This window comes from Musca autumnalis, unplaced genomic scaffold, assembly GCF_047663935.1.
Source record: "Musca autumnalis isolate F117 unplaced genomic scaffold, ASM4766393v1 scaffold_1, whole genome shotgun sequence".
Classification (NCBI taxonomy): Eukaryota; Metazoa; Arthropoda; class Insecta; order Diptera; family Muscidae; genus Musca; species Musca autumnalis.
In genome coordinates, this window is record NW_027411644.1 from 295961501 (window position 1) to 295988317 (window position 26817).

The 26817-nt window shown below is 32.9% G+C and overlaps 1 protein-coding gene across 39 annotated transcripts in view; it reads left to right on the forward strand.

Annotated features, from left to right (window-relative positions):
• ps (RNA-binding protein Nova-1-like protein passilla) overlaps positions 1-26817 on the forward strand; it is a 309810-nt gene that overhangs the window by 183799 nt on the left and 99194 nt on the right. For 19 of the 39 annotated variants that reach the window (XM_073961656.1, XM_073961674.1, XM_073961685.1 and 16 more), the window contains one exon: positions 2430-3441. The exons of the other annotated variants lie outside the window; for them this stretch is intronic. Coding sequence is in view for 8 of the 19 variants with exons in the window: in XM_073961701.1 (XP_073817802.1) it covers positions 3324-3441 (118 nt within the window). In the remaining 11 variants the exon portion in view is untranslated. The remainder of the gene's footprint in view (positions 1-2429; positions 3442-26817) is intronic. 39 annotated transcript variants of the gene reach the window in all.

The window sequence follows — 26817 nt, forward strand, 5'->3', positions numbered from 1 at the left end:
ATTTTTTTCAATTGTTATGTAGATAGTAGATAGGGACAGTAGGAATCAAGTTATGGTAAATTTTACTGGACCTTTCATTGAAATTTCCCTACTGTTGACAATTTTAAGGGTCCTAGGAAAATGGCCTGAATAAATAATTAATAGTGATTACTTTCGAGGAAGTCGTTGTCTTTTATGGATGTCTACCGTGACACGCAATAGATAGGTAGGGACAGTAGGAATAATTATTTTCCCTATATTTTCTTAAAAATAACTATATTTTGAATATCGTTTTTTTTTACAAAAACGGCTCTAATGGGCATGGAGTTTTTGCTTCCAACGCTCATATCTCACACAATCAGTTTTGTTCCGTGATATTTGAAATTTTTACCACATACAACAAGTGACAAATACGAGCCACTTTTAAGATGAGAAATGGATTCAACCCTATGTATGAAAAATATACATATATATTCATTTAGAGATTATTTAGGGTGCTTTAAATCCTAGTTCCAACTATTAATGGAGATTTTCTATAGAATCTAAAAAAATAAATAGTATACACATTTTTTAGATTTTATATATTAATTAATATGGACTTTAACATAAGAAACTAACTCCTCTCAATTCGTATACTTGTTATACTCGTCTTGAATTTTTTTTTAGAATTTCGCTATATTTTTGTGTAGAAATAAAATTTGCAAGTGGCTATAACCCCTTAACGGCATTCCTACTGTCCTCGTCTACTCACAACCTAAACAAATAGATTTTATTTGACTTGATTTCCAAGAGAGAAAAAATGACACTGAATTTGTGCTGTAAGAAGGGAACTTTGTTCAGTTGTAGGTTTATATTCTTATGTAGATAGTAGTTAAGGACTGTAGGAATCAAGACATAGAAATTGTTGCTCATCCCTTTCCTTAAATTTTCCACACTTTGGACAATGTTAAAGGGCTAGGGGAAGTGTATGACAAATTAATTTAGGTAATGGCCATACGAGAAAATATTTGCCTTAATTGTGAGAGGAAATAGATAGGTAAGGACAGTAGGAATAATTTTTCTTTAAATTAACTATATTTTGAATATCGTTTTCGAGCTAGATATTCCCAACGTTCGTATCTCACATCATAATTTTGTTCCGTTCGACTTGAAATTTTTACCACATATTTTACTATACTTCAAAATAAGTGACAAATAAGAGTAAATACGTGACAATTTTAAAGTGAGCAAATGGTTTCAAAAACAAAATATTAATTATTTAGATTGCTTCCCACTATTTGAAATTGGTCTCGTATGGAGTCTTTTTCTGGAATGTAAAAAATAAATATGCATTTTTTAGATTTTATATATTAAGAAATAAAGACTTTAGTTTAAGAAACTAACTCCTCTCAATCCGTATACGTCTTGAAATATTTTTAGAATAGCAGATTATTTTTTAGAAATAAGTTATGATTCATACCATCAAATCATATGGAATGTACATATCAACCAACCATATTTGTTTAATCATTAAAACCGACATACCAACATACAATTGCATATGTAAAAAATACATTGAAAAAATTCTCAAAACTAAATTATTAACATTTCATATTGTTTGATGTTGTTGTCATCATAATCAAGTTAGGTCAAGTCAATCAATCGAAATGCTTTTGATGTTGTCTGCTAGCTCATGTGTAGTTGTAGATCTGTCAACAAAATAACGTCATTTCATTGTCATTTGCAGTAATTGAAACACTGCTGCACCTGCTTGTTGATTTAAGAAAAAAAAAACTATTTCATAATTTCCACCCCTACCCCTCTACTTTCTACTAAGTTTCTTAATTTCCCCCTTAAACTTGAGACAATTTTTTTTTTCAAATCCTCATTCCTATGGAAATTATGGATTTCCGTATGACATTTTGTTTGGAAATACTCCCCTTTTTGTTTTAGGGGAATTACAAACAAAAGGATTCTCAATTTCTTTTTTTTTCATTTCAAACCCCAATTCTCAAACCAACCAACTTACTTTCTTCTACGGTTCTTACGCCCATATTTTTCTATGAATTATTATATTATTAAATGGCAACAAAATTATGTATTTTTGTGTAAATTAAATTTATATATTTATTGTATTGATATTTAAATGTTTGTTTAATTTTTATATATATGTGTGTACTTTTATATTGCTGCATTTTTCTCATAAACAATTTTTTTCTTTTTTTCTTTTTTCCATATACTCGTTATACTCGTATCAAATACCAAAAAAATCTCTAATTATAATTATCGCACCATTCAAACTGTAAACCAAATCTAAAAATACCAAACCACCACCTACCACTTCAAAAAAAATATTTGAAATAAATTCGATAAAATTGTCATCATTCAAAACGTCACCACACCACCAAAACAACCACTATCTCTCTATATATCTGCCACCACCTTAATAATCAAATCAATCAAACTATCAGAAGGACTAAACCAAAACAAATACCGCATTATAACCAACATCTAACAGTTCGTTGCGTGTTGCATTGCTTAACAGAGATACCGAAATAGAAAAACAGGCTGTAAGAACTCACCAAAATCACCAGATAATTAAAAAAAAGTACTATCATAAGAGGAATCCATTTAGTGTGGCACACATCCAATCAAACTACTACAACAACAACAGCAAGGATCATAACATTAACTAAATAAGAAAAAGCAAAAGGAAGAAAACAAAACAGAACAAGTTAGCCAAAGAGAGCCAGCATACGACTGCTGAAAAGAGAAAAAAACAGAAAATTAATTGAAGTGGTTATAATAAAATATCAACAAAGTTAAATCGAAAATAAACTGGATCAAATCCTTCTCATCATTACCATCATCTACGTTAAGAGTAACCGGAGTAACTGAAGTGCGGGGCAAACTGACACAAGACAAGCAACAATCAAGGCCAATCAAACGATCGTTCAATCAAACAGTCAATCAATCAAAGTGTAGCTAATTTTTTGTGTTTTTGGTTAATGCTTATTACGCTCTCATCATTGCTGTAATTCAAAGCTCCCTATAGCTGTTGCTCTTTAAAATATATCTATCTCTCTCTTTATACAAATATTTCGCTCTGTTGTGACGATTTAGCATCTCAAAATCGTTCGTTCATCCCAAAAAAATACAAGCAAAACCAACACCAATATCCACCACAACCACCAACGCCACCAAAACCACCAACCACCGTCAGAGCTATTTGAATCATCATCCAGATCAAAACAAATCCAAAAAAAAAAAAACAAACATTTCAAAACAATCGCCCAACCAGAGAGGTTTAAACTAGATTCTCTCTCGCCATCGTTATCGTTAAAACCATCAAAATTCCCATCATAATGGCCGAAGACGCTACCATGGAAACTTGCCCCAGCCCTGAAATTGGTGACTCTAGAAAAAGACCACTTGATACCGATCCAGAAAATGAACAATCCAAACGCTCCCATTTCAGTTCTGGTAAGTTTTTGTTTTTTTTTTCTGTTGTTTTCTGTTCAGTTTGTTGTGAGAGAGCAACAACAACAACTGTTGTAACTTGTAAAGAGCTCTCTTTTTCTCTCTTGTTCTATGATTTAACTTTTTTTCCAATATGATTTCTTCTTGTGTAATATTTGAAAAAAAAAAAAGAAATTCTATCTCTCTATCAATCAATCATTGATCGTTTCATTTGCTCTCACTATATCGTTATCTCTCTAGTTATCATTTCAAATTTATGTTTTTTTTTTCGAATTCATTAATCAACCTACAAGAAAAGCTCTCTTATTATATTTAAAAAAACAAATCTATATATATTTTATTATATAAATATTAAATCATTATATAACATAATTATTAAATATATATATATCAACAAAGTGTTTTATTATTATGAATTTCAACATACCAAAAACATTTTGTCTCCTATAAAAACTCAACTTTTATCTTTCGCTCTATGAACTTACATCGCCAATAACTCAATTATATCTCAGCGATTTTTATTATCTCTCAAACATTGTGCCGCCTCATTTTAACTCTCGCCGCATAACCAATCGTTCAATCAATCAATCGATCGTTCAACAATCGTTCAATATAAGCAGTATTTTTCATGCTCCACGATCAAATCGTTCAATCGTTTTCAGTGTTTACTATCATCTTTGTGTTTTCATAGTGTGTATTTTTTTGGTTAGCGCTTTTTAAGCTTTATATATATATTTTTTTGTAATTTTTTTTTTGATATAATTCTGAAAATAAAGCATATTTTTAAAAAACATTTTTAGATCGAGAATTAATACGAATTAATAACATGTTTTGACCTTAAAAGCGCAAATAGTAGGACGAAATTCCTACTGACCCCTTCTATAAAGTACAATATTCTTGGATTTTTTGATAAAATTCTGAAAAATAAATGTTCAGATTTTTAGGAAATCGCAAATCAAGTATTTTTTATTTCTTTAGAGTTGTTTTGGCATTTATTTTAAACCTAAAACATACAGTGGCGGCCATATAATTAAGAACGACATCGTATTAAAAAGTATTTGATTTGCTACGTTCCAAATATTTGAATATTTATATGGAACAAAATTTGTAAATAAAGTACACGGTAAGCACTTTCAAATAAAGCCAAAACATGTTTTAATTCTCCCTCGTTTATACGAAAGAAACCACGATTTATTAAAATAGCCATAAATCGACCTGGCCACATAATTAGGAACGATATAAGTAAAGGTTACTTTAAGGTAATTTTCATACATAATATGTGAATATATAGTTATGTATTTTAGAAATCGGTTACTTTGATTCATTTTTAGTATCAAATGTCCTTCAATGGTACATATTATTGCGTCTAAGTTTGATAATTAGGGCATACATAACGTTTTCCAAAATTTGCCGATAATTTGACGAATTTATTTTATTTTTGGGATCTAAAGCCACAGTTTTTGCTTCCTCTCATTCCCTCGCTGACGCTCTAAACGATACCCTGTGATTGTCGTTCCATAGTTGGCGCTTACTTACCCTTAAATTGGCTTTTATCCCACTTCTTTGAGTCCTTTACGAGGGAATTGTCTGGGAAATAGTTTCGTAAGAGCCATTTCCACCTTATAAAGCGGTAGGATTTTTGTCTGAAGGTAGTAGACAGGAAATGAAACAATAATATAAGGTCTATACAAAAATTGGAAGAATTTTACACCGAATATAACATTAATTAACATAATGTTTTGAATGCTCGAATTCCACAATAATTTTGTGTATGTACATCAGATATTAGTTTATACAAAAATTGTATTTTCATCCATAAAAATTATTGATTTGACTGGTTTTGATATTAATATGAGCTTCATTGAATAAAAAGTCTTACATAACTATGCCTACCACACCCACAAAGACATCGTGCAATGAAATCTTTCAAAATATTAAACCTTTCATTTTTGTTCGGTGTACCGTTAGGGCAATTTTTTGTACAAAACGAAATAATTTTTTTATTTCCTGTCTACCATCTGCAGACAACAATCCTGCCGATTTATAAGGTGAAAATGGCTCATACGAAACTATTTCCCAGACAATTTCCTCGTAAAGGACTCAAAGAAGTGGGATAAAAGCCAATTTAAGGGTAAGTAAGCGCCGACTATGGAACGACAAACACAGGGTATCGTTTAGAGCGTCATCGAGGGAATGAGAGGAAGCCAAAGCTGTGGCTTTAGATCCCAAAAATAAAATAAATTCGTCAAATTATGGGCAAATTTTTGAAAACGTTAGGTATGCCCTAGTTATCAAACTTAGACGCAATAATATGTACCATTGAAGGACATTTGATACTAAAAATGAATCAAAGTAACCGATTTCTAAAAGACATAACGATATATTCACATATTGTGTATGAAAATTACCTTAAAGTAACCTTCACTTATATCGTTCTTAATTATGTGGCCAGGTCGATTTATGACTATTTTAATAAATCGTGGTTTCTTTCGTATAAACGAGGGAGAATTAAAACATGTTTTGGCTTTATTTGGAAGTGCTTACCGTGTGCTTTATTTATAAATTTTGTTCCATATAAATATTCAAATATTTGGAACGTAGCAAGTCAAATACTTTTTAATACGATGTCGTTCTTAATTATATGGCCGCCACTGTATATGATTGTCTCAACGAGATTCCTACTTTCCCCTTCTACTAAATCAGAAAACCTACTTTAACCAAGAAGATAGTTGAAAGATGTATTGTGTAGCTGAAAAATTGTGAAAAATATGAATTTAGATTCGAGAATCATGCATTTTCTACCTTTTAGAAAAAATTTTAATTTTTTCGAACTTAAAAATATGTATATGCATATTCCAACGAGATTCCTACTGTCCTCTTCTACTAAATAAAAACCCTATTTTAACCAAGAAAATTTAACTTGTCTAGTTCCAACAAATAACATTCAAGAGTTTTAATAAAATTAAGTTCCTCATGCATTTTCTACTTTTTAGTACAGTTTTGAATTTTTTTCGAACTTAAGAAATATGTATATGAATGTTTCAACGAGATTCCTACTGTCCTCTTTTACTAAATCAAAAAAAAAAAACTATTTTAACCAAGAAAATTTACCTTGTCTTGTTACAACAAATAACATTCCAAAATTTTCATAAAATTAAGTTCGATAATCATGGGTTTTCTACTATTTAGTAGAGTTTTAAAATTTATTTGGAAACTCGAAAATAAATGATATGAATGTATCCTACTGTCCCCTTCTACTAAATTACAAAGCCTAACCAAGTTAGTGGACCTAGCAAAGATAAAATCGTTGAGTTTACAAATAAACGTTCCGTTTCTTATAGGTTCAACCTATAGTAGGCCATTGACAGTAGGAATTTCGTAGGCTTTGATTTTAGTAACTTTATTGAATACGGAGGGTTATGTTGACTGTTTTCTTTTTAATATTTATTCAATTTATATGAAGTTTTACGATTTACTGAAGTTTTATATCCCTAAATCAGTGTCGGCCAAGAATTTCCATCAATGGTTTAGTATGTGTATATGTATGAGTGAAGAAAACAACAAGCACATGCTGTTTATTGTGTGTTTTCATTCACTTACACTGTAAGAGTGAGAGAGAAGCAAATGCAAAAACAACTCAGTAGGCGCCCTCACTATACTGTCTTTGCAAAGAAGCTCGTCCCTGCCCTAAAAGAATGTCCGAACGGGAATCCTACTGACCCCTTCTACTAAATGACGAAGTTGCCTACTTTTCACTAAAAAAATATAAACATGCCCTATGTATCAGGTACTAAATTATATGTAGTAGGACATGAACAGTAGGAATTTCGTTGGTTTCAATTTAAATAACTTTCTTAAAGACGGGGGTTCTGTTGATGGGTTTCTTCATAACATTTATTATTAATTATATTTGCAACAGCTTTAAGACATACGTATGTCCCATTTCCTTAAAATGTCATTTCTGACAAAATTAACGGAATTCCTACTGTCCTCATATACTCACAACCTAAAGCAAAGAAAAAATAAGGTTATTTGAGTGGATTTCCAAAGGAAAGTTACACTGAAGTTGTGCTATAATGGCACATGGTGCAGTTCTTGGCTTCCGTTGCTTGCAGATAGTAGTTAGGGACAGTAGGAATCAAGTTAGTGTACATTTTACCAAATTACGAATCCAAATTTAGACTAAAATGAATGCTTCTAATCAAGAAACAGGGCTGTTTTTTATCAAGAAAATAAGATTATGAACAAATACATCTTCCTAACAGACTTGCTGTGTTTAGTAGGACAAGAACCGTAGAAGTTTCGTAGGTTTTAATTTTAACAACTTTCTTAAAGACGGCGTTCTGTCCTGGGTTCGATTTCTTCATAATATTTCTTATTTATAATATTTGCAAGAGCTTTAAGACATACTTACGTCCGATTTACCAAAAAAGTAATTTGTAACAAAATTAAAAACGGCATTCCTACTATCCTCATCTACTCACAACCCAAAGCTAAGACAAAGGAAGATTATTTGAGTGGATTTCCAGGGAATGCGGCACTAAATTTGTGCTATAAAGGCGCAATGTGCAGTTCTTGACATCCCTGTTTGGCAGATAGGACAGTAGGAATCAAGTCACTGTACATTTTACTGAATTACGAATCCAAATTTTGGACTAAAATGCTTGCTCCTAATACCGAAAATAGGGTCCACGTTCAATTTCCCTAAAATATAATTTCTTACAAAATAACGGTATTCCTACTGTTCTCATCTACTCACAAACCAAAGCTAAGACAAAGGGAGGTCATTTGAGTTGATTTCCAAGGGAAAGGACACTGCATTTCTGCTATAACGGTACATTATTGAGTTCTTGGTTTCCGTTGTTTGGCAGATAGTAGGTAGGGACAGTAGGAATCAAGATACTGTACATTTTACTGAATTACGAAACCAATATTATACAGTTCTTGACTTCAGATACTTGGCAGGTAGTACGTATGGACAGTAGGAATCAAGTTACTGCACATTTTAAGAATTATGAATCCAAAATTTGGACTAAAATGCTTGCTACTAATCAAGAAAATAGGGCCTACGTCCAATTGCCCTAAAATAGAATTTCTAACAAAATAACGGCATTCCTACTGTCCTCATCTACTCACAAACCAAAGCTATTACAAAGGGAGGTCATTTGAGTTGATTTTCAAGAGAAAATGACTCTGCATTTCTGCTGTAATGGTACATTATGCAGTTCTTGTTAGAAGGTGTTAGAAGGTGTCCCATACCGACAAGATTTAAAAGATCTGTGTTGAGGTTCCACAATTCTGTAGTACCAGAAAAGTGACCTCTGGTGAGATCTCGTAACAGAGTTATTTGCAGTTTGCGACCGGGGGAGTTGACCATGTGAAGAACTAGTTGACCATGTGAAGAACTGCATGACTAAGGGAGACTTTTATTTGCTGTGTTACGATTCCAATTTTTGGACTAAAATGGTTGCTTCTAATCAAGAAAGTAGGGTCTACGTCCAATCTCCCTAAAATATAATTTCTAACAAAATAACGGCTTCCTACTGTCCTCATCTACTCACAAACCAAATCTAAGACAAAGGGAGGTCATTTGTGTTAATTTCCAATGGAAATTGACACTGCATTTCTCGTATAATGGTACATTATGCAGTTATTGGCTTCCGTTGCTTGGCAGATAGTAGGTAGGGACAGTAGGAATCAAGGTACTGTACATTTTACTGAATTACGAATCCATTTTTAGACAAAAATGCTCACTTTTAATCCAGAACAAAGGCCTTGCCGCATGTCCTATATGTACGTATTTGGAACATGTAAAGTAGGAAAAACTAAGCCACATTAACATGGACCAGGTCCATCCACATCTTCCACTCTGGCGAATGGCAATCGATTAAGTTTGAAGGTGCCCCATACCGACAAGATCTAAAAGATCTGTGTTGACATGGTGGAGTGTAGAGGTTCCACAATTCTGTAGTACCAGAAAATGACCTCTGGTGAGATCTCGTAACAGAGTTATTTTAGGTTTGCGACACGGGGAGTTTGCCATGAGGAGAGCTAGTGAGGTCTACAGAAATCCGAAATAAAGGCCATTTTAACTTGTGGTCCTTGCGAACATTGACACCCAAACTCTTCAAAACAGGGGGGATTTAAGGTAAATCTCTCTTGGCTAAAAGGGAGACACATAACAATATATGCATGGCTTCAGTAGACACCTTGGGGCATAAAGGCAGACAAGCCAACATCATAAAAAAGTCTCCACCCTCAAATAAAACACTTTGATGTCGATTGCGGGATAATGTGGAGACCTGGGCAACAAATGAGATCATTCCCTAGCACAACTGCTCCATTTCTGAACAATATTGAGCCTCAATCAGAATAAACAAGTCATCAGCAAAATCACACAACTTGCAAAGTGAATTAAGTTGTTGCAGCAGTGGATCCATAAATAAGTTCCAAATAATTGGACTTAAGATGAACTCCAGAGAACAAAATTCTTGAATACATTATTGTTTGAACCAGCCAAACGATTTGTGCAATAGCTTTGCCCAAGCTTGATCTTCTGGCATCCTATTAACCCTATACGAGCAAAAACCTTTGACCAATAAAGGTAGTCAAAAACACTCTTAAAATCATATTAATATACAACCGACTTGACTCAGCTACACCGAGGTTAACATGCAGGCATGCGTCTTCTTCAGTATGTGATGGCTTCGCACCAAACTGCCATTCTTGTCGAGTCCTGTAAAAGGAATGATGCAGCGATAAAATCGAGGATTACCCCTGACCTTATCTGGGGACTTCACCATGACAATGACTTTCTCAGATTACCACTTACGTAGGAAAATACCCTCCAAGCAGTCCAAAATGGCCTACACATTTTGCATAGGCAATATCCAATTTTTTTGAAATCTCCTAAAAGTATGTACGTGAAAGCACGTTATAACAACTATGAGCCTAAGAGTATGCAACCAACCCAAATATCCAATTTACAATATCCAATTTGTGAAATCTCCTAAAACTAGGCACTTAAACCAAGTTATATACATTTATGAGCCTAATGCATCCATTCCAAAAAAATAATAAAACGTATTTTTTTACTTCTTCGGTGGGAACTTCTTTACTTGTTTTCCAAAAAGAAACAGGTTCAAGGATTTTACGGTTGAATTATATACGGTTTTTTGTATTTCTCCTAAAAGTATGCAGTCAAAATCATGTCAAAATACCTTTAAACTTTATAAGCCATTTTGGTTTTGCGTATTTTTTCATTTAATAAAAAATCTAAGGCTTTCACATCTGAAAGTGACCAGCTTGTCTAAAATCCTGAAGAAAAAATCCCTTTGTTATACTCCTACCGCCTAAATCTATACATATTTATATGGATACAAGCTCCACATAAAGTTTAAGTGTGTGAGTGTGTTTTCTTCCTTCAAACGATAAGAGCCAAGAAAAGCTAATAAACTTAAATACACAAAGTCATTATACCAACTTTCCGCAAATTTACAGGAAATTAATGTAAAGAAGATTAAAACAGTTGAAAAGGGAGAAAAAATATTCTAAAAAAGGGGTCACTTTTCCAGAAAACATATATTTCACACGGTCACAGGCATACATACGAACACAGACACACACATCAAATTACATTCATTTCAAAATAATGTGGCAAATATAATTATGGCAGCCACCCCATTTTGTTGACCCAACATACAATTATTAAAAAATTCCCCAATCCCAACCTACCAGTCCTCTTGTACTATCAACTAAATGTCAAGCTCTGCTTTGCAAGTACTCTATCACACAAATGATGGCGTGTATGTACACGCACGCATAATAATGTCCTCCTCCTGCCTGGTTTAGGGGTTTGGAAATTTAAACTCATTTCATGCCACATCTAGAATGAAGCCACATTTGTTGGCTGGTTTCTTTCCATTTCTCTTCACTTGCTATTTGTCAAGCCAAACAGAGAGAGAGAGAGAGAGCGGTGGACCCATACAGATGTGCATCTAATTTTACAAGAATGAAAATCGTAAAGCAGAAAGAGAGAAAATATCCTAAAAACAAACTTCCAAAGCCAGAGCACTTTACAACTTGAAGGACTTCTGTGGTGTGACTACACTACACTACAAACTTCTATGTAATTGTGGAAGAAATTACGCATACCCAGTTACAAAAAGCAAAAAAACTACAAACTGACCCATTTACCCCTTTCTCCCCCCACCAAGTTTTGTTTTTGGTTCTTTGCATGGATGCTGTTTGATAGCTAGGGACATAATACAGAGGCTGAGGGCCATGTGTATGTGTTTACATTTTTTACATTGCTGACTCTGAATTACCATCACCAGCACCACCCGGTTTAGGTTAAGTGATAACCTACAAATGTTGCAACAGCAGCAGCGACAGTTGGTACACTTAGCACAACCTCAAATGCCAATATTACCCCGAAACACTGATGAAATATGCCAGTAACTAATTCCAGCAATACATACAACTTCAAAGCCAAAAAAAAAAAACTGTTTTTGAGGATTTCCATAATGCTTAAATAGTGGCCTGGATAACATAACTGTTTGCTATTTTTTTTCTGGGACAGCCAGCCAGCTTACGCAAAGGAAAATAATCGATAGACGTTTTTTTTCTCCTGCGGAAAAAATTGCTTATTTCCTGCAGTATAGTTTATGGTTTGACCATTTAGCCAAGCTAAATAGTAAGTAGTCTTTGGGGTTTCTTTTGGCTGGCTTTCTTTATGTTCCTTTGGTTTCATTTCATGTTTTCGCTGCTTTGCCGGATACGACACGTGTTTGCCATCCAGCGCTGACGCCAATGTGAATTTCTACTTCAAGGCTATTTTCTTGAATTTCTTTTCATCTCTAAGTGAGGATTTATAAATGGCTCTTAATAAAAAAATAATAATAAAATAAAAACGGAGGGAAAACAATGAATTATTTTGCTCACAACCAGGTAATCTGTTTGTTATCTCTGAGGTGTTATAAAAGTGGGGAATATATTTTCCTTTGAAATATTGCAAACATTTTATTATTATTTTCTTTTGCTTTTCCAAGAATTTTCAAGGGAATTGTAATTTTTTCCTATGGTCACAAATATTTTATGACAAATAAGGATAGGTATATTTTGAGATAAAAATAAAATGTACTTTAAATATAAAACAAATAAATCATTTCTATTGTTCCACAACATCCCATACGAGACAAGGGAGACTTCTTTCATATCAATGAGTGCACCCCGATTCATATTTAAGCTCAATGATATGGGACCTACTGTTTATCGCCGTGTCCGAACGGCGTGTCTTATGACTCCACTTGTGGAGAAGTTTTTTAAGGCTGAAATACTCAGGAAATGTCGCCAACATTACTGAGGGGTATTTTGCCACCGTTGAAAAATTGTTGATGTTGCCTGGCCGGGGAATCGAACCCCCGAACTTCTGTGTGCAAGGCGGGCGTGGATACCATTGCACCAAGGTGGCACCCAAAATAATTATTAATATTAAAGAGTGTGCTATAACGCCATCTCTAATTGAATATTGATGTGATTATTGCAGCAGTTGTCTGAAAAGATAAATTCAAAAGTATACTTTTAGGATAAACGTTTAAGTGTTTAATTTTTAAAAGGAATTCGTGTCAATTTATATCTCCTAGACAAATTGTTTAATACCAACTGAATTTTCGACGGCACTGTAAACCTATAAATATAACTCTCTAAATATATATTGAAATTTCAAGTGTATTTTTTAAAGTTTCCTTTCTTTTCAAGAATGTAGTCTTTAGAGTAAATTTGCTCTAATTTTCTTCAGGATTTCAACTATGTAAAATGTCTCTATATATGGCGAACAAAAACTAGGATTGAGGAGCTCTATTTAGTGATTGAGAACTTTCCTCGGTGACTCTTCGTGGGATAAATTTTTCCATACACCAAAAATTTCAAATAGATTATAATCTCTGTGTATTTGCCGAACCTCCATAAACCGTCCTTTTTACTATTATTCACTTTAAAACTATTCGCTTCAATTAATATACCTCAGACACAATATTGTTTGGCTATTATATTAAAACTAAAATGTAGATGGCAGTCTAGACAAAACAACTAAAATGTAGATGGCACTCTAGGTGAAACAAAATATTTAACTTTCAAGTTAAACTGAAATGTCAATGACAGTTTCGCCCTATTCTAGGATCAAAGCTTTAGAGTAATGTTGCGCTCCTTTTCTCAGTATGCCTCTATATATGGTATCGATGGTAAAAAAGGCCCCCTAGAAGTGAAAATGTAGGTTCGAAAAGCTCTCTTTGATAACTTTCATCTTCTTCTGTTCGTGGGATGTAGTTTTGCACCTGACAATCTCCAATAAATTCTTGTCTTTGTCTGTTAAATGAACCTCCACCCTCAATTACACCTTTTTTACTATTATTCAGTCCAAAATTATTGACTTCAAATAATCTTTTCCACACTCGCCATCGTTTAGTCATCATATTGAAACTATAATGCAGATGGCAGTCTATGCAAAGCAAGCGGTTTATGTCTCGAATTAACAGAGAAATATTTTAAATATCAAAAAATTTTTTTAAAGTTTTTTCTACTCTGTGTTCAGCTCTTGAACGTAGTGTTGCTCTCATTTCCTCAGTATGGCCTTACATATGGTTTCATGGTTAGAAGAAGGACTAATATAATTGTAAGAAATTAGGTTCGAAAAGCTTTCTTTGATAACCTTGCCCTTCTTCTGGGCGCTGGGTGTATATTATCTTTTACCAAAAATGGATTTTAGTTTTGGTCTTTGTGCTGAACCTGGACAATACCTCCTTGTTGACTTTTATTCAGTACAAAAGTATTCACTGCAATTAGACTTTTCCAGACACACCATCTTTTAGCCATTATATTGAAATTAAAATGTAGATGGCAGTCTAGGCAAAGCAGGAGGTTAATGTCTCGAGTTAACAATGAAATGTATTTTAAAATATCAAGATTATGTTTGAAAGTCTTATTCTATTCTGGGATCAGCTCTTCAACTTAATTTTGCTCTTATTCCCTCAGTATTCTTCTACATATACACAGAAAAAATAATTACTGCACTTCAGGAAAAGTGTTCATAAAGTCTTGCTAAGGTTTAAATTTCTGCATTTCATGAACGTCACTCATAAATCAAAAAAGTACAGGTTTTTTTCTGAGAGATTGAAAAAAAAAACAATTTTTTGTGTGTGGTGCGGTTTGTTGGTATAGTCTCAATGTGATGGCGAGACGATGGTGGGGGTTGTGTTGAGAAACAAGTTGAGAGCATTTACTAAACAAGAGAGGAAATATGAGAGCAAATAGTGGAATATAGGGAAAAATAGGAAAGTGATTTTGCATCTCATGAAAATCTAACATATTTTTGAGAAAAATAGTGGCTTTCGGAGATAAGAAACTGCACATGTATCTTATGTGAGGTACCTGTACAGTATGAAAGAACTACATCACGAATGAAAATATGTAAAAATTCTTGAAATACTTTTTTCTGTGTAGTTTGATGATTCGTTCGATGTATATTTTCTTTTACCAAAAATCCACAATAGATTTTAGTATCTGTCTTTCTCATAACCCAGACACTTCATCGTTTACCCATTATATTGGACCTAAAATGTAGATGGCAGTCTGGACAAAGCAGGATGTTTACGTCTCGAGTCAACAATGAAAGTGTCATTCTATTCAGGTTAGGCTGTTCAGCTTAATGTTTTCCAACGTTTCCATCAGTATTTCATCCACGTAAAATATGCCTACAATTTTTCCATCATTATATTATTCACGTAAAATGTGGCTAGATTGTGGAGTCATACAAATTTATAGCATAAGACGGGAGAACCTATACTATTCAGAGATTGTATCATTATGCATGTTCGTCCATTTCTTTAATTTTCCTTCGGAAATTTTGTTTCTACTACTTCCATTTTTTTCAATTCATACCAAGGGTTCCGTGGTGATGGTCTATGGTATCAAGGTATGGATTTGAGACTCTTTTAATAGAGCGGGTTTTGTCCCGATATGCTATCGGGTAGAAAAGTGTTTTAATGCAACAATTGTTAATTTCAATGTAGTATTCTACGTCGTCTTGTTGAATAGCTTACATCTTTCGTGTTGTGTTAGTTCATAGGTTATTCGCCACATTCAAATCGGAGCGAAACTTTGCTCCTCAAATCGTCCAACAAACTCCTTGATTTGCTTTCATCTATCAACACTTGATGAATTTGGTTTCTTTTGGCTGAATTTGTAGCCCCAGCTCTGTTGCTGGTATGCGGCCATTTTTTTCTCCTCCACAAAATATATCAGCTTCATTCCATAGTTGAAGTTCTTTCTGAGGAAGGTTAGTTTTTAGGCTGTTGGACTTAATTTATTTTCCCTTTTCCATTTTTGGCAATGAAACAAATTTATTGTCATGGTCCGAGCATCATCGATCATATATTGGTTTTATATCTTTGGTCTGCTCATCCTTATTTTTTTGGTCAGAGCATGACTGCCGATAAGACTAAGGCTTACAAATTTATATTTTATCCAAATTGTCGCAAGTCTCTCATACATTGAGTGGAAGCAGGCACATAAATATCCACAGCCAAACTCGATCACACGGGCAGTTTGTTTAAAATCTTTGTGGAGTTGGTCAACATTACCTTGATTAATTCATTTTTTATATCCAAAAATTATCTCATTGGCGAGCATGGCATTGGCAGTTTAAGGGCCGACATTCTAGGGACCAAGACATTCGGACATTTATTTCTAGACTGTCGCACAGGCCGCCTGAATTTCGGGAATTTTTACTTAATTGGCAATCAGCCGATATATCTACTGGCCATTCGACTATGTGTATCCTAGTGGCATCATTGAGCTATTTTCGCCATAGAGTGTTATAATGTTTGGGGACAAATTTCTTTCAAAAATCCCGTTTTGAAGTTCATAAAACGTTTGAAAATTCACTCAGTACACTCAGCTACTACAGCGCCATCTCTACTTCACGGGTATTGAAACAATTGACTAAAAGATATTATCATGCCTGTTGTATGAATAAATAAATTTATTAGCATACTTTTGGGAGAAATTTTTAAAAAGTCGATTAAAGCTCAACTCTGCAAGAGATACGAATATAAAATTTAATTTAAAAATTATGTTTTACAAAAATATCTTACCAATCATCAAAAAAATTTAATCATTAAAAATTGGAATTGAAATTTAAAGCGGCAGTCCTTAGCTACGGAAAAAATGTTGTCGTGGTATGATAACGTTCATAGTCAAAACACATAACATCCTAAGGTGGACACAATTGTGAATTAAATAGAAAAATGTGCAATTGAAAGTGATATTGGAAACACTTGGCGTTGAATTGCAGAATTTCGCAGCTACAATTTCATAATACACAGCGATCAGAGAAACCACCCAAAATCTAATATGCTTTGTGGTTGTGTGGTATCCGTCTCTAACTTTTTCATTTGCAATTTTCGATCATTGAAAAAGATCGAGCCAACAAGGAAATTAATATAAATTCAAATACAAATAATCTTGATCAAATTGCTTAACGTGTACAAAGAGATACAATGTTAAAGATTGAACATAATGCATAAGGCAGTTAAATTTTAATATTCAAGCATAGATGGCGTTTATGTATAACAGGCAATTAACAGAAACAAAAGCGTACAGAAATGTGAACTATGTTAAATATAACATAATTTAATTTCACAATATTGTAACAAAACATTATGTTAGACCCTCAGCGCCATCTGCCGATGTAGCAATGGCAATGTCCCATCTTGTTATATTATCACAGATATATAACATAACAAGATGGGACATTTCCATTGCTAGTATACATCGGCAGATGGCGCTGGGGGTCTAACATAATGTTAATTTACAATATGGTGACAAGAATTTATGTTATACTTGTTTTTGTTGCCGTCGTCTTCTGTTAGCTGTCTGTTATACACAAGCACCCTCTATGGTTTTATAGTAAAATTGAACTGAATTATGCACTATGTCCAATCTTTACCAATGTATGTCTTTGTATATATCTTTGTATGTTTTGACGTGTACTAATCTGAAGTGTAGATGGCGTAATATCAGTAAATCAATATCAAAGATATTTTATATATTTTCCTAGTCATTCATAGAGAATTGCCAAATATAAGCGATCATTGTATATCTGTGCTGTACTATGAATATTAACTTTTTTTCAAACATTTTGCCAACATACCGCAATGCCGCCGTATTTATTTCCATATTAATGGGTCGCCCAAAAATATGCCCATTATTTTATATTGTCGTGGAATATGTTACGTTTATGTTGAAGTGTAGATGGCGTTATACAATATTGAGAAATATTAATGGTTTTGATGAAGGTTTCTTTTGATTAATAATACCTCTTATTTTGCACTAACTTTGGCTTGACCGTTTAGTTCCTGCTTCGTAACAATAGTGATCGCCCTGCCAAATTTTAAAATCCTTGTTGCAGTCGCTACGCCTGGATGTGAATTATCGTCATAGGTAAACATTCATCCAAGACAAATTATTCATATCTATGTTTAATATTAAGTATAGATGACGTTATGATATTTAATGAGTTTTCAAGAATACTTTGGATATGTTCGTATAGATAATTTTCAAAAACAACGCCATATTTTTATGTGATTAAATTTCAATTGGGTTTGCGGGAAAATTTTTATTTCATACTTTCATTCAACTTGTTTATGTCAATATTGAAGTGTAGATGGCGTTATACAAGTTTGTGAAATATTTATTTTTTTAATAGTTTCATTTCATTTGCATATGTATATAAATAAACGTAATGTGTTTCTGATGGACTTCAGCTTTTCAAATCAAACTTAATTGTTTTTTATTCCATTAATTTCCAATAAGTTGATCTCCAGTGATGCAATCAGCAGCTATTATCCATGATTAATGCTAAATGAAAAAGATTAAGAAAAAAGTTATTAACTTGTTCTTGACCTAAGTTAGAATTTTCTCGCTCTCTCTCTCCTTCTCTCTAATTAATCAAACATTGATAGATGACACCTTTGCAATTATACAACAAATAATAATAATTCTGAAAATGATGATGAATATAGAAAACACACACAACACAAACCGGCTCTATAATTAAAAGTAATTAAATTTAAGAAAATGTATATAAATACTTTATTTTATTACGCTTTGTTCGTTGCATGTACAAAACACACAAATGCAAGAGAAGATATATCAAGTAATTAAACAAAATATTAGCAAGCATTTAAAAAAAAGCAATAATCTAAAGTGCTGACATCATCAGAAAATAACACCACAACAACACCATCTATTAAGTTGTATTGTTTGCAGTTTGATAAAAATTCAAAAACAAAACATTTAAAATTTAATTTAAGACCAGTGAATGCAGGGGAATATTTTAAGGTGACAGGGGAATTGAAATAAAATGCAAAACATAAAACAATAATAAAGTATTTAAAAAAATATTAAATAATAAATTATAATATGCACATTATTTATTTGTTTGTTTTGAAATTTTGAAAAAAATCGCTGGTCATGGGACTGATAAGAACATTTAGTAAGAAAAATGTAAAAATGAGAATTATAGAATAACTTTAAAATTGTTTTGTTCTTTGTTAAAAAAATTTATTTGTTGTACAATGTGTACAATTTCATTTCTCAAATACCTGTTGGCCAAGAAATTGAGAAGAAGCTGAAAATAAATCCCATAAAACAACAATAAAAACAAATCAATTTTTATATATGTTTGTTGGTTTTTTTTGCTGGCTGCCTGGCTATTGGTCATCATTTATTCATATTACGTCAACAACAACCTAAACAAATGTAAACGAGACAGCAATTTGACAGCCACAAACCTGTCGCTGATATATTTAAAATAAAACTTTGGCATATCATTTGAAGATATTGCATATCTCTCAACACATATGTATATAGGTACAAATATTTTTTTAATTTATTCAATTATGTACAACATATGTTTCTTTTCGTACATACATATATGTGTATCTCCCTTCACGGCGTAATAGATGGATCATCGTCACGACAGCGACATTGTGGCTAAACCAAAAAAAAATATTTTGGTTTTTCGTTCAGTTATGTGAATTCGATCATTTTTGTTAAACATATGAGCTTTTATTTTTTTCTTGTTGTTGTTGTTGTCCTCCCCACCTCCCATTTTGTTATCCACTCCCAAAAAAATACCTGTCTTTTGTTTTTTATTTGATCGTCTAGTGTTTGACGTTAGCGCCACTGCTTTCTGCTCGTCGACGCCAACATCAACTTCATTAGTCCGCCGTTGTGTGCAGCTGACTTAGCATTTTTTGTTGTTTACCTTGAATATAAAAATGCTTGATTAGTTATTTGTTGTTGTTGTTGTTGCTGCCGTATGACTTAACTTTGCGTTTTGTTATTTTTGTTTGTTGTTGTTGTTTTATTCTTTAATAAAACTGCCATCATACATAGACATATTTGGATAATACTAGAAATGTGAAGCAATGAAGCAGACTAAACACTAAGCGGCTAGCTAGCGGCATTTTGTTGGTACCCTACAAGGGGTAATGTGGGCTTTAAAAAGCAAGACATAATCACAATATTGAGTTAAAAGATTGATAGGGCAGTTCTAAAATTGGAAAGGGAAAAATTCTATTTTTGGTTCTGGGCATATGACTATTGTCAATGTATTTATCCTGAAGTTGTAAACTAATTCTCGATAAAATAGATTTTATTAAAAAAATCTGGAAATAAAAAATTAATATAAATAAATTTGCATCGCAAACATTTGAACAAGAGTATCATTTTACAAAATGTCGCTTCTAGGTTCAATTTTTCTAATGGATATTTGGTGCGTATGATTAATGTCAGTATGTATACGCCACCAAATTCCTGTTGTTATAAAATACAAGGAAATGTTCTGATAGAATGATAACATTATTAGAAATTTTAATATTGAAACTTTGGAAGTTAGTTTTCAATATTCCCAGTGATTACCATTTTAATGATTCGTCCGACAACACACCCAGCAATTTTTATTCTCCTCGGATTTTTTGTTAACAGTGAATTCTAGATGGCGTTATTAAATTTTGTGAAATATATTTTCATAAAATTTTACAAAATTTCGCTTTTAGGCTCAATATATCTAATTGATATCGGGTGCGTATGATTACTGTCAGTATGTATACGCCACCAAATTCTTGTTGTTATAAAATACATGGAAATGTTCTGAAAGAAGTAGAACATTATTAGAAATTTTAATATTTAAACTTTGGAAGTTAGTTTTCGATATTCCCAGTGATTACCATTTAATGATTCGTCTAATAACACTCCCAGCAATTTTTATTCTCCTCGGATTTTTTGTTAACAATTAATTCTAGATGGCGTTATTAAATTTTGTGAAGTATATTTTCATAACATTTTACAAAATTTCGCTGCTAGGTTCAATATGTCTAATAGATATATGGTGCGTATGATTACCGTCAGTATGTATACACCACCAAATTCCTGTTATTATAAAATACAAGGAAATATTCTGAAAGAAGGAGAACGATATTAGAAATTTTAATATTTAAACTTTGGAAGTTAGTTTTCAATATTCCCAGTGATTACCAGTTTAATGATTCGTCCTATAACACACCCAGCAATTTTTATTCTCCTCGGATTTTTTGTTAACAATGAATTGTAGATGGCGTTATTAAATTTTATGAAATATATTTTCATAACATTTTACAAAATTTCGCTTCTAGGCTCAATTTGTCTAATAGATACATATAGGGTGCGAATGATTAATGTCAGTATGTATACGCCACCAAATTCCTGTTGTTATAAATTACATGGAAATGTTTTGAAGAAAGGAGAACGATATTAGAAATGTTAATATTTAAACTTTGGAAGATAATTTTCAATATTACCCTTTATTTTTTTACTTTATTAACTACCTTCAAATAAATATTTTTGTTCTCTTTGTAAAAAATATTTCGCTTGTTTTTTAAGAAAATTTTTAAATTTTTATTTAAATTTTGAAAGAAAAATATTTTTTCTATTTTCGAGCTAATTGTAGCCACCTCACCAATATCAATATCACAGCCAAAAAAAAAATTGAATATAATTTAATTTTTATCCAAAAAAACTGGATTGACTTGATTTTTTGTCAATGAAATAATTAATGAAGAGCATCTCAGCAGAGTGTTAGAAGACATCATTTAAGCTCTATGTGGTTATGGCATACAAACAATACAAAAAAGCTTTAATGTTTGAAGGGGAATCAGTGATGACGTGAGGAAATCGATCAATAAATAAAATGCATAAACATCATTTTGTTGGATATTGCGTTTTATGTGCAAACTGTGTGTGCGTGTATTTCTCATGATTATGTTACAGATGATGACGTGATGCGTTCATTTGTTGTTGCTGGTTTTGCGTCTGTGTGCATATCAATGATAATTGAAAGTTGAACATTTGACATTTGAGAAATATTGATTTGTTTACATTTGTGACATTTTTTTTTTGTGGAAAAACTGACCCAAAATACAATAGTTGTAGCTTTTGTGTGGAAGAAAGAGGGACAAAAAATCTAAAAAAAAAAAAATTGGGAAAACCATAAAACTGTATTTTCTCCTATGCCAAATTAGAAAAAGAAATTAACATTTTTCAAGAGTTGAAAAAATATAAGCACTTAAATGGTACAACATTTGTAGGATAGAAAATCTATTGATGGAATATGATGCGTATAACTTCTGCCATTGCGTATACGCCACATATGTTATGTAGACAGTTCTGTAGAGGTTATGATGCGTATGACTTCTGTTATAATGTATACGCCATATCACACCATATTATATAGAATCTTCATATGTTCTAGAAAGTTGTTTATGGAAATCATAGGTAAATTTTTTTGGTTGGCGGTATCTTAAATTTTTGGGCGATTCGGTAGCTGTAGACCAGAATCCGAGAAAAAAGTGTACAAATTTAATATTTTCAAAAGTGTTTTGCTTTTTTTACCATTAAGAACCGTTCATAGATATTTCGAATGTTCCAGAAAATTTTTTATTAACGCCTTTCCACATTATTGTAGTTGGTTGTTTTCTTGAATATTGAACGGTTTAGTATGTGTGGACCAGAACCAGAGAAAAAGGGATAAAAATCACATTTGCTTTGCTATTTGGACCTTTAAGAATCGTCTACACACAGTTCGTAGAAAGATGTTTATTGAGATATGAGGTACATTTTTGTAGTTGCTTGTTTGTTTCAAATTTGATCGATTTGATAGCTGTAGACCAAAACCCGAGAAAAAATTTTAAAAGAAATTTGACCTTAGCGATTTTTACCTTGCAGATGAAGTTTGATGGTTTGATATGTGTTCACAAGTTTTGTTCTTTAAGACAAGAGCTACAACTTTGCTTCTGAGATAAATTCAAATTTTCTATCGGTTTGGAAGATATAGTCCTGACAAAATGACCCTTTTTACATCAAAGCCTCAAACCTTTGGTGGCCTATAACCGCAAAAGTTGATGAGATAAGAAAAAACGGCGAGACACGTGCCCTCTCTTTTTTGGTCTTCTATCACGCTGCGGTGTAAGAATATGATTAATAATTTTCGTGTTGCACAGTGTAATGGAACAGAATTCTACAAAAAGTTTCACATTTATTATTTAATTTTGTAAAATTGTAATTCACTAAAAATTCCAAAAAAAAAAAAAAAAATAATAGTAACATATTAAAATGTTTTATGTATGGAATAGACTGATTAGAGTTGAAAGAAAACTTTATAAGGGCTTTAAATTGACGAAAATCCGAAAGGGTTTTTGGTATCGAAGCAATTCTTAAAGGGAATATGGTACGTATGACTTCTGTCATCACGTATACGCCACACGTGATCTGTGGACAGTTCTTGAGGCACTATGATGCGTATGACTTCTGTTATAATGTATACGCCACTCCATACAATAATGTATAATGGCGCAGAATTCTATAAAATACGAATCTAAGTATAAACAATTAAAAAAAATGTAAAATCTCTAAAAAAATAAAACAAATCTTAATTTTGCAAATAGTCTGAAGAAAAATGAACTAGAGTACCCTTTCAGAAACCTCCCATACAAAAGTTGATCAAAAGTGCGAGGCATGTCAAATTTTCTTCGCGGCCTCTACTGCGAAGGCAAGTCCATACTTACTAAAGATGAGCATTAATATAATTGTTCCACAAACATCCCATAAGGGACAAGGAAGACTTCTCTCATATCAATGAGTGCCCTCGATTTATATTAGCTCAATGATATGGGACCTACAGTTTATCGCCGAGTCCGAACGGCGTGTCTAAGACGCCAGGAAATGTCGCCAACATTTCTGAGGGGTATTTTGCCACCGTTGAAAAGTGTTTTGATGTTGTATGGCCGGGGCATCGGACCCACGACCTTAAGCGTGCAAGGCGGATGTGCATCCCATTGCACCACGGTGGCATTACAACTTAATAATTTAGTATCCGATTTTGCCGAAAAATCTGAATATCTTCCTACAGACAACCAAGAAGTTTTCTCACAGAAGACTAAAGTATCTAGAGGACCTTCAGGTCTCCTTATAGAAGGCCAAAATTATGATCACCAGAAGATTTTCTTATAGAAGACCAAAAGTCCTTTTTGGAAAGAATGCCACTATCTGGTCATCTATAAGGTCTTCTAATAGAATACAGACCAAATGGTCTTAACATAGAAGACCAATTCTTCATCTTATATGAAACAGGTCTTCTCATAGAAAATCAAAAGATATTCCCAAAGAAGACCTAAAGACCTTTTCGTGGAATAAAAAAAGGTCTTCTCATAGAAGACCAAATTGTTTTCTCGTAAAAGACCAAGTTCTTCTCATAGAAGACAACAAGATCTTTTCATAGAAGACTATGAGGTATCTCTTAAGAGGCCAATATGTCTTCTCACAGAAAACCAATAGGTCCCATTCTAGTCATCTATTTGAAAGCTTTCCGGTCACGTAAATTAAGACATTATTGTCTTATATAAGAAGAAGGTCTCTTCATAGAAGATCTTAAGGTCTTCAGATGGAAGACCAAAAGGTCTTCTCATAGAAGACCAAAAATATTCTTATAGTAAACATACAGGTCTACTACTAGAAGAACAGAAGATCTTCTTACGGACGGCCTGAAGTCTTCTTTTAAATTACTAGAAGGTTTTCTTATAAAATATCAATATGTCTTCTCATAGAAGCCCAAACTTCTTCTCATACAGAACTCAAAGATCTTCTCATAAAGGCCGAAAAGTCTTCTCATAGAAGACCAAACGGTCTTCTTGTAAAAGTCCATAAGGTCTTCTCAAAGAAGACAAAACGGCCTTCTAAAAGAAGAACAACAAATCATCTTATAGAAGATCAAATATCTTATCATAGAAGACCAATAAGTCTCCTCATAGAAAACCAATAGGATTCTCATAGAAGGCCCAAAGGTTGTCTCATTGAAGACCAAAAGGTCTTCTCATATAGGCCAAATGTCTTTTCATGGGATACCAAAATATCTACCCATAGAAGACCAAAAAGTCTTCTTAAAGAGGACCTAAAGGTCATTTCCCAGAAGAATGATCTGTCTTTTTATAGAAGACCAAGGGGTCCTCTCATAGAAGAGCACTATGTATTTTCATGGAACACCAAAAGATATTCTCACAGAAGACTAATAGTAAAAAAGAAAAAAAGACCAATAGGTATTACCATAGAAAGTCTAAAGGTTATCTCATAGAAGGCCAAAGGGTCTTTCCATAGAAGACCAAATGTCTTCTCATAAAAGACTATAATGTATACTATTAGAAGACCAACAGGTCTTGTCGCAGAAGACCAATAGGTCTCCTAATAGAAGACTCAAATGTCTTCTCATAGAAGACCCAGAGGTCTTGTCATAAAAGACCGAAAGGTCTAGGAAAAGAACAAAAATTCATCCTATAGAAGACCATTAGGTCTTCTCATAGAAGACAAAATTGGTCTTCTCATAGAAGATGAAAAGGTCTTCTCGTAGAAGACTAACAGATTTTCTCATAGAAGACAAACAGGTATTTCAATAAAAAAATGAGAAAGTCTTCTTATTGATTACAAGAAGTTTCTTTATAAAAGTCGAATATGTCGTCACAAAAATTAACAATATGTCTTCTTATAGAATACATAATTTCATAGAAACCCCAAAGCAGGTCTTCTGATAGAAAACCCGAAAGTCTCTCAAGAAAGAGAAGTAGGTCTTCTGATAGAAGACCAGAAAGTCTTCTTATGGATGGGCTACAGGTCTTCTTATAGATTACAAAAAGGTCTTCTCATAGCAGATCGAAAAGTCGTCTCATAGCAGACCGAAAGGTTTTCTCATTGCATACCAAAATGTTTGGTCATAGAGGACCAAACGTCCTTCTCATAGAAGACCAAAAGGTTTTTTCATAGCAGACCAAAAGGGCTTCTCATAGCAGTCAAAAATTGTCCTCACAGAAGTCCAGAATATATTCTAGTAATAGCAGAAATCGTTCATGTTAGATTACAAAGAATGTACTATTTCTAAATTGGAATTGGTCAATTTGGCGTATGACTACTGACGATTTTCATACGACCCTTTCAATATCGATAAAGATCTGCTAATAGTTTCTAGTCAAGATCATTTGTTCTTCCAAAAATTGTCCTTAGAAGACTCCTCTTTTGTTTGTAGTTTATGCAAGACAAAAATAACTTGCAGAAATTTGTTTTAGAGAGGACAAGAATATTTTCTTATAGATTACCAAAAGGGCTTGCTTTCGAAATCTCCAAGGTCTACTCATAGGACACATCTACTTTAGAAAAAAATATATTGGCATCGGTTCATGTGGCGTATGACTACTGACGGCACTTATACGCGCCCTTTGAACATATAGATTACATATCCATATACCTCAGAATTTCGGACTTTTACGATTTCATGTGTCACTTGTTCTCATTGTCATACAATCTTTGTATCAATCATATGCCAATGATCACCTTTAGTATATTATTACACATCATCATTTATTTTATTTTTTTATTACTCATACGCCACACCACGAAATAAGGACGAAAAAAATCCATAAATCACATACAATTTCTTATTTCAATCTGTGATTTATTTATCTTAACAAGCATTTTTATTTGTTGTTGTTTTTATTATTCAAGAGTACGAGCCTACAGATATGAACCCAAAGGAAGAAAATAAGAAAATTAAAATTGAGTTTCCTTGGGTTTCCTTTTTCTGTTGGCCACCATCCCAACCAACACTGAAAGATCAATTAAGATTTTCCTTTTTCTTCAATATCTGATTGCAGAATTTCTTAAGGCAATTGGAATTTTCTGCTTACAATGTCATTCAATGCCAGTCTGACATGCATTTTATTCTGCTTGTTTTTTTGTTCA